This window comes from Notothenia rossii, assembly GCF_949606895.1.
Source record: "Notothenia rossii genome assembly, chromosome: 4".
NCBI lineage: Eukaryota > Metazoa > Chordata > Actinopteri > Perciformes > Nototheniidae > Notothenia > Notothenia rossii.
This window is the reverse complement of record NC_136902.1, coordinates 10,203,709-10,213,746: the sequence shown is the minus strand read 5'-3', so window position 1 is coordinate 10,213,746 and position 10,038 is coordinate 10,203,709. Positions and strand designations below refer to the sequence as shown.

At 39.6% G+C, this 10,038-nt stretch overlaps 1 protein-coding gene across 1 annotated transcript; it reads left to right on the top strand.

Moving 5' to 3' along the window:
- Window positions 1-99: 99 nt before the first annotated feature.
- Window positions 100-9,696, top strand: ctdsp2 (CTD (carboxy-terminal domain, RNA polymerase II, polypeptide A) small phosphatase 2). Its single transcript, XM_079676981.1, has 7 exons — window positions 100-781; window positions 3,135-3,295; window positions 4,427-4,528; window positions 4,846-4,902; window positions 5,973-6,065; window positions 7,000-7,185; window positions 7,941-9,696. The coding sequence occupies exons 1-7, from the start codon at window positions 721-723 to the stop codon at window positions 8,064-8,066; spliced, it is 786 nt and encodes a 261-aa protein (XP_079533107.1). The 5' UTR covers window positions 100-720; the 3' UTR covers window positions 8,067-9,696.
- The last annotated feature ends 342 nt before the right edge of the window (window positions 9,697-10,038 follow it).

Sequence of the window (10,038 nt, the reverse complement as noted above, 5' to 3'; positions counted from 1 at the left end):
TGGTGCGGCGCGTGCAGGACAGGGAGGAATGCCTTAGCCACGCCCCTCTTTGCCAGGGCGTCCAATCAGAGAGCGGAGACGGTTTCAAGGCACCCTCAGAGTCCCAACCGTAGAAAAACAAAGCCCCGGATAACAACAAAACTCATATTTTACATCTAACTGCACACTGAAATCCTTTTAAATGCTTCGAAATCGACCGTAGAGATCGATTCTCGGTGTTTTTCGTCGCTCTTTAAGGCCTTTCGGGCGATGTTGTTTATCTGTAGTAAAGGGTGGCTTGAAACCGCCCCACCTTGCCCCATTTCCTCGGTTGTTTTCCTCCTCTCGCCTGGATTCTCCATGTTGTTGCTGCAAGAGTACGGACTTCGCAGCGTCGCGCTAGAGTGAGCTGCTCGGCGATTTTTACCCGTAATGGTAAATCCGAGACGACGGAGCTGACAGAGTCTCAAATAGCCTCCCCTAAAAAAAACATATCCAAGTGCCTTTGCCCCGCTTTTCCCCGGGCGGCGGACCTCCGAGAGACGAAGAAGAAGAAGAAGAAGAAGGAGAAGAAGCGGCGGCGTTGGGAATAAAGAAACCCACGAACAAGACAAACCCTGAGGCGGAGGACACGTTACCTCGGTGAATAATTGAGTTTACTTGTCAATAAAACCCAATGAGGGATGCCCATCAGTGCTCGGGGACAGGATTTGAGGATTTTGAGGGCTCCGTGATTGTCAGATGGAAAGTTCTGTTATCACCCAAGTGCAGAAAGAAGACGTGCAAGTGTCACCGAAAACAGGTGAGATGGGCCTGTGTTCTTATGTGCTTTTGAAGTGTTATTATATCTGCTTGATTTGGTGCTGTATTGAATGTTAATCGGTCTGTATATGTAGTGCGCCCATTTGACAGTTGAGATCTGCGGAGCGCGGTCAAAGAGGCGCATTGCCCCCTTTTTTTTCCTTTTTTTTTTTTTTACATTTGCCAAACACATCTGTCATATTTAAATCTAATCACTATAAAGCCCACATTCACTGAATCTGAAATAATCCAAATGTGGTTTTTTACTAATACTATTGTGCCTAGAAGCTGTTTTTCTTCACCTGCACGTAAACAAGTGGTGTTTGAATAAAAATGGCATCCTTTCTTTTCTTTTTTTACATTTGTCAAACACATCTGTCATATTTCAATCTAATCCATATAAAAGCCCACATCCACTGAATCTGAAATAATCCTACATTGTTAATTACTAATATGCTTTGACCAGTAGCTGTTTTTCTTCACTTGCACATCGTAAAGTGGTGTTAGAATAACAAAAACGTGGGATTATTGTGTAGCTTTACCACAGTGTAGTTCTCCTTTCCTATTGAGTATAGGCTCACAGTCTCCATTTCGCACTGGGTTTGCCATTCAGATCTTAGCAATTCTGTTTGTATTTATTGTTATGTGTAAATCTTCTTAACATGTGGTGTTGTGATCATGGCTGAATTCGTCTTGGTGTTTTTGCTGCTTGTGATCTTGGCCAGCTCTCCAAAGCTGCCGTGTATTTATGTCGATCAGGTTCCAGCTTGTTTGGCACAATCCCACATCCTACTACTATACCAGGTACACAGCGTGAAGGAGCTCGTCTGTCACCACTGGCAGCACTAGTACAGTAAAGCAAGGTTCATTTCTGCTGTTTTTCTTCATATTTTATGGGGGGCGGGGGTCACAGATGAGTGCAGTAGCAGTCAAGACTGCTGCACTGATTCCACGTTTGCCTGTATTTGACTAGTCAAGCTTCTGTATAAAAAGATTAAGCATTTAAAAGCTTGAATCTAGCTGTTGATTATTAACAGAGTATAGAAATACCAGGTGCCGCGGTATTGACAGCGGAATGCACAAACACACCCCTCTGCACACGCCCATTGTAGCACCGTTTCACAGATTTCCTCAGGCTTGAAAACAGGCTTTACTTGGTTCTTGTGCATAATGCATTATTGCAGACAGAGAAAATGATTCGCAGTGCCCTTTTTTTTTTGCATTGCTTGGCATGTTTCGTTATATCACAGACATTTCTGTCGGACTAATCTGCTGTTATGTGTCCATCCTCTCACATGCAGGGGAGATATAATGCATGTGTTATGTCATACATGGCAAATGCTGCCCTTCCTGTGGGAAATCAATAGGCTGGTTTACACTGATTGGCTGTCAGGATTTATATTAATCATGTGGATTAAATTGGTTAAGTTTGGTTGGTCATATTGATTATAAGGGATATATTGTTATTAACTAAAAGTGTGCAGGACTAATGAAGGACATCTGAGGAATGACCAAATCTGGCTCCTTTGTCTCTTAAACATGGTGTTGTGTAACATGGCCCTTGGTGTGTGTCTGCATTATATCTTCACAGCCTGGAATCTGTAGATTATTAGAAACAAATCTTTCTGATTTTACTTTTCACTGTTTCTCAGCAGTTCCTTTTCCTAGTAAAGTGCGAGTGTGTTTACGATAAGTCTGTTTTAATGGGTATAAATTATGTTTGCATGTCCTCACATGAAACACTCTAGAGGGGGACTGGGAAGAATGTTTTTCTCCCTTTCTTTCACTACGAGTCTTGTGTTGGCCTGGGACTCTTGTTTAGGGTGACTGATCAAAGAATTGCACAGAGCGCTGAGGTGTGACTGCTTGTCCGGATCACTGGCTGTCTGTCTGTCTGTTCTGGATAGCTTCAGGCCGCCCCGTAAGGTCTTGGAGTTTAAAATGGTCGGAATGTGTTCTGTCTGTGTTTCTTGTTGAAGGTAGTGCTGAAAAGTGTGGCTTTTCCCGCCCTCTGTGATTATATAACATGTACCAGCCATTTCCAGCAGCAGCAGCAGCAGAGGCAGGCGCATTAAAAACAGATTTCATGTGCGGGCTGTACCATCCCCGTACACAGATGGACGGTGCCTTTAGGAAAAGAGGAAGTTCATCATTCTACATGCTACAAATACCTCACAATTGATTGTACTGAATTTAAGTGGTTGATTTTAATGTTTTTCATCTGTTTCCATGTGTTTGGAAGAGATTAGATGAGGTATATCTGACGTATAATTCAAGCTCCTACTTAACATTTCAACGTCGTTCCATCATGCAGCTTCCTCATGACTGTCCCTTTTTTCCTTTTTGCATAACAGGCCAGGTGAGCCGGTCTGCCTTGAAACAGCCTCGAAGTTGTAACATCTTCAAGGCGCTCTTCTGCTGCCTTAAAGCTCAGGATGACCCCAAACCACCACCAACACCACCGCCTTCCCATCAGGCCCTGCTGGAGGCGCAGGAAAATGGGATGGTTGTCAAGGTAACACTATTCTTATTCCAGCAATGTTTCACACCAGCTGAAAACAATGTGAAGAATTCAGTCCCGGATTTATTAGTGTTTATTTAAAATGTCACTTCCTTGTCACACACACACACACACACACACACACACACACACACACACACACACACACACACACACACACACACACACACACACACACACACACACACACACACACACACACACACACACACACACACACGTTGTCATCAAGCAACATTATTTTTTACAACTGCACACTACAACCACTACTGCACCTGCTCCAAACATCTTAAAAGCTAACCGCAACTGTCTGCGGATATGGAATCACTTTGATGTTCACACTTGATTCCCCCCCCCCCCCACTCATGGATGATAAGAGCATCAGAGTGACTATCAATCCTTTAGCCTGACGGTGAGCAGAGAATGGTGTATTGTGTGCCTCGTAATTGCTGAGGTGGAGAAAAAAATAAAGCCTTGAGCGCCTGCTGCACACGGCTGGTGAACGCTGTCAGCCTGATTAGAGCTTCAGTAGCATGTAAGAGGCATTTTAATGAGATGCCATGTTTGCTCACATTGAGGATCGTCCTCCAGCATCAGGAGCAAGCAGGATCCGTAGCGCTGGGTTATTGTGGAATGAAACCAAATCAAAAGACTAAGGGCCAATGGGGTTATGATACATTGCGTTTGTTTATCCTGTGAAATAAGATTGTTGTTGCTCGTGTAGGATTTGTTCTCAATCTAAATTTGTCTCCCTTGAAGTTATGTCATATTTAAATAATTCATTTCACATTGACTCTGCTCATAAAGATGAAATGAATATCAAGAGAACACTAGATATCTAAAAAAAAAAGGGAGATTATATCAAGCTAATGTGTTCTCCTTCCTAAGGGTGAATGCCAGGTGTAGAGAGGCTTTTGGGAAGTATAAAAAACACCTTAATATGCTTATCCTAAACATGTGCAACATAAAAGTGCCTACAGTAAATAATAATGCTTCTCCCACACATGCATGCATGTCTAAAACTGAATCCTATCTAATTTCCCAGAGGTAAAATGTATTCTGTATTTAAATATATGTGTGTGATGGACAGTAACATTAAAAAAAGCTTGTTTTCTGTCTTCTTAGCAATCTGAATATAGCCTCCTGCCTGAGATAGAGGCCCAGGACCAAGGGAAGATATGTGTGGTCATAGATCTGGATGAGACCCTGGTGCACAGCTCATTCAAGGTATTCGAGCAAAACATGAGTTCATTTTCTTATTCTAATTTACCGATAATAAAGCATCGAGTAATTGTTTGTTCATGTTTTTAATCCACTTAATAGTATGTGCTAGTTCTCCTTTGATATGTCTTCTATTAAAACATCACATGTGCCCGACCCGTGGAACATCAAGTCAATTATATTCTGTTTGTGTAGGCTCTTGCTGTGATTTGTAGTAGCAGTGCGGCGTCTGCCTCTGAGTGTTCAGGTGTTATGTAATGCCATGTGAATGTACACAGCACTGAGCAGGCCAACCATCTCCCTCTGTGTCTTCTCCCTTCTAGCCTATTAGTAATGCCGACTTCATCGTTCCTGTGGAGATAGAGGGGACCACACACCAGGTAAACTTGTGTGTGTGTGTGTGTGTGTGCGTGTGTCCGTGTGTGTGGCGCGGTTGCTGAGCTGAAAAGGGATGGGTCTTGTAAATAATCAGCCAGGTTTCACTCCGACGGCCCCACGGAGCCCTCTACTGGCCAGATGTTTGAAAAATGGAAATCACAGGAGAAGTGGATGCATCAGCAGGAAAAAATAGTCATTACAGCAGAGCTCATCTAAAATATCATTAATAAGTGATGTATGGAGAAGAACTTGGACTGAGAGCTTCCCACTTTTGGACATATGGAAATGTAATTAACTCAGAAACGTGATTCTTGGGACCCCGGGTGCTGGTGCGCGATCCTCTGTGGGCCTCTGCCTGGTTCAAGTAATCCAGGATAGGCTGGTTAACTCTGGCACGGCCTATTCTTGATTACTTGTTTCAGGAACTGGCCGTTAGCAGCCGACCGACGGGAACTCTCATCAACCTTTATTTTTAAATCTTGAGGAAACACTGCCCTTGTTTTTGGACTGATGTCAACGAGAAACATTGTTTTAAAGAAATCCACCAGACAACAGTTAAAACAGTTACATTAAAGAGCTGTGTAGTGCCACGTTTTTAAATTGACCTATAAATGCAGTTTTTTTTTTATGGTTAAATGTGTGTGCAGCAAAAAAAAAAAATGCAGTTTCTACAGATTTAGTGCTTCAACATGAGACTCAAAGGATTAAATAATCACTTGAATAAGTCTATTAATGGATAAAGGACCATTTTAATCAAATAACATGTAGCATATAATCTACTGTATTGGGGACTTTATAAATATATATTATCAATGCCCGTTATGTTTTATTCTTAGAAATATCTAACCAACATTTGTATGTGTGTGTGTATATATATATATATATATATATATATATATATATATATATATATATATATATATATATATATAGATGCAATTATAAGTAGGCATATGTGTCAGCGGTAGAAAATCCAATTGATAAAAAAATAAGTTGATAGTACAAATGTGACAAAAGACATTTAAATGACATTAAAATAGTCCTGTTTGCTGATGGTGTGTTTGTCTTGCAGGTGTATGTGATGAAGAGGCCGTACGTGGACGAGTTCCTGCAGAGGATGGGAGAGCTGTTTGAGTGTGTGCTGTTTACAGCCAGCCTCGCAAAGGTACTTTACAGCAGATACTTAAAATAGATATTTTCTCCAGCTCTCAGTATCTGATGACCGATGTCTGATCTGTCGGAGCTTGTTCTGTTTTTTCTTGTCCTCTAGTTCTCCTTTCAATGTGATAGCAGCTGCTTAACATGCTGTTAGACACCTCAGTGTTCACCTTGCTCACATTCAAAGCTATAGTTTGTTTCTGCGCTCATGTTGTAATTCTAAGTAAGCCTAGTTATAAGGTAGATGGAGATATATGCATACATACATTTAAAATGGGTTGCACAACTCAGCAGAGAGTTGTAAATACTTACACGGCCAAAGTGGAAGTTCAAGATGCTACATGGCTAACTGAACCAGCTGCCAAAACTAATGTTAGCTTGCAAACACATGACTCGTTAAGATTAAAGATGAAGAGGAAATATCACATGGCCCACATATCTGAAGTTTTTAATCATAATGTAAACTGGGGCCATTTTAAATGATTTACTAACAATAGTGCAATTCATTTCCGATAACCAAACTTTATCCAAAAATGCTAAATACCTCTCCTGAAGTTAGCATAATCATATATTTACCCCTCCTTCTATAATGTAAAAGACTCTGAAAGACATACATTTATTTATCAGCAAATTAAATAAACATAAAGCCTAAAGCTGATTGTTGACAGCTATTTTAAAGCTTGTGATATTACTTAAGTTGTATTGGTGTTAAGTCAACCTAAATTAAAGTAGTTCACAGTTACTAAGAACGTAGAGATGACTAAACAACACAAACATATCTGTTGTTGCAACCTAATCCACATGATTACAGTTTGTATGTGTGATGCTATTTCTTAACTGATTGTTCTCTGATAGCTATTACCAACCATCAGTAGAAAGTGCTTCATTAGTCCAACCTGCCTCCCCCCCCCCCCCCCCCCCCCTCCTCTCCCCTTCATCAGTATGCAGACCCAGTGACGGACCTGCTGGATCATTGTGGTGTGTTCAGGACCCGGTTATTCCGGGAATCTTGTGTATTCCACCAAGGCTGCTATGTCAAAGATTTGAGCCGCCTGGGCCGAGATCTCAACAAAACCCTCATCCTGGATAACTCCCCCGCCTCCTACATCTTCCACCCTAATAATGCTGTGAGTTTCCATCAATACTGTCTGTAATATCTCTTTGTGTTCAAAATAGCTTTTACAAATGTGATGAATATTATAATTTTTCCGTCAATCAAAGGATGTGCTAGCTCTCCTTTGATATGTCTTCTATTAAAAAACCTGATCTAAGATCTGTTTCATCCTGCTCACAGAGGCTTTCAGGCACAAGTTGTTTGTACTAAAGCCTAGATCCTATGTTCCCAATTGATTTGAAAGATTTATAATCGACCTCAAGCTCGATGAGAGGAGGTTTGGTAATGTGAGATTAGCTTCTTTCTTCAATGTTTAAGAAAAATAGCCGTGGTCAAGTGTATTATCAATGACGTCCCGATAACGGCTGCAACAAATCATTGGTAATAATCATTAAATCGGCAGATTACTTAATAATAAAAGTTGTATTTTATTGCTTGTAATATGGTGCAAAATTGTGAAAAATACCAATCATGACGCAAACGTCTTTTATTTGTCTTACCCACTCCCAACAACAAAGACTGACTTGATTTTATGGCTTGAAAAATTAATCAAAATCGTTTGCCAATAAGGTCTCTTATTGTGTCAGTTCTAATCCTAAATGTAGAGGAATGTACACTCCAGATCCACTATACATTAAAGATTGATTAAAATAGGTTAAATCTATATTCATTTGTATCAGAACTGGACTGACAACACTCTCAGGGGATGTTTTTATGATTATTCTGTTTAAAGCCAACAGTTTGTGAGTGACTCTTTGTCTTGGCCAGGTTCCTGTGGTCTCATGGTTTGATGACATGGACGACGCTGAGCTGCTCAACCTTCTGCCTGTGTTTGAGGAACTCAGTCAGGCTGAGGATGTTTACACGCAGCTGGACCTGCTCCGTGGACATTAAGCTCTCCGAGGACCTCTCCTGCTAAGACCTCCAGCCTGAAGCTTCTTCAACTACAATAAAACCGTATTTTGACAATAGATAACAGTTTTCAGACGTTGTTCTCCTTGCCTCTGCACGAAGTCTTCTGTTTAGAACATTTTTATTAGCCGTGGGGTTAAGGAAATACCAAGCTTGTAAAACACAATGTGTTTGGCTCAGCTGAAACTAAAGATAGCAATCTGAGGCCTTTCCTCTGAACCTCAGTACTGACATTATTGACAACCACTATTTGAAAGAGCGGGAAACAACAACCAAAGCAATCCCATCACAATCTCTCCAGTTAGAATATAAAAGTGGTTATTTTGCCAAAGCAGAAGCCTGCCTGCTCTGACTTGACTTTTGGACATTGTTTTATTTTTATTTTTTTAATTCTTGTGCCTTTTTTAAGGAACAGAAAAAAAAACATCAGCTCTTTTTTGCAATTTCCACCAGATTTTATACATTTATGTATTTCTTTTAATAGGTTTTTTTTTATAAGGAAATCTATTTTTCAACACGGTTCCTCTATGCAACCCACTTCTGTGATTACATGGACAGTACCTCGTAAGTAGCCAGTCAATAATTGCATTCAGCAGATGTAAACATTACTGTAGCCTTATTTACCTGTAAATGAGCAGCAAAACAAAAGTGTATTTTACCTATTTGTACTATAAAAACCATGCAAATATACATCATGAGTGATTTATATCTGACATAAGTTGAGTTAACAGGGTGAAATCTTGTCTTTAATGGCAGACACACTGGAATATGTTGGCACATAGGACGACAACAAATGCCATGGTTTTCAGTCGAGGTTTAATTATGATTCATTTGTTACTATGTCTTTCATTTATTACTATATGACAAACAACTTGCACTCGTTTATATTGACAGTGCTGAAAGTAAAAACTGTGCCTTTTTAAAAATACAATCGGACAGAGAATTGTGTTCTGCCTGAGAAGAGATTTGTGGGCCTACACACTGATGTGTCATGCTGAGCGTGAGAAAACACTGTCGAGAGCAAGTGTAATGCCATTGGGCTGTGGTACTTGCAGTGCAACACTTGAAAATATCAAATTTGTGTGAGTGTTTTTCTATATTTATTGGCCAAAAATCTGTATTGTCCAGTACTTCTTAATGCTTAACATTTTATATTGTAATCCGTTTGCCTACTTTGAGGTTGGCCTTGTGTTTTTATCTGTGCCTAAATAACACAAATTTCACTGTCAAAATTCAGAGATAATTCAAATACTCAAACAGTTAATCAAGCAAACCAATACATGTAGATGCAAGATTCAATCAGCAAGAAAATGTTTTTTTTCGTTTTTAGTTCAGTGCAACACATTTTGTGGGGTTATGTTTCCTTGGTAATTCGGTTTTTCTATGATGTTTAATGTCTGATGCAATTATTGCCTGCATGTTAGAAACTAAAAGATGACAATGAATTTGTACCAGTTGTGATGACCAAAAGTATTTGTTTAGAAAGTCACAATTTGTCTTTGTGTATCAGAAAAAATCAAACTCATTTTGTCTACCTGGTCTGACCAAAACTCTAACAGATAAGGTGCTACCAGTTTTTATATTTAAATAAAAATTGGGTTATATTATTCTATCTGTGTGTATGTTTTCTTCCCTTTGACACTAAAGGATGCATCTCTTTGTTAATTATCCTTTTAAATCACTTAATATTAAATTGCTTCAAATAAATGCTGTTCTCAGTAGCCTACTACTTACTTGCAGACGTAAAGAAATTGGTTTTCAACACATACAGTAGGCCTACTTTATAAAACAATTGTACGTCTTTATTTGAACATGTATACTTAAGAACTACATACCTTTTCAGAAAAAAAACTATCCTTTTTATACTACATGTATGACCGCTATCGATTTATGATTTTATTTATAATTTCAATTTGCCATAATAACTTTTTCAGGCCATTGAAACTCTGAACCC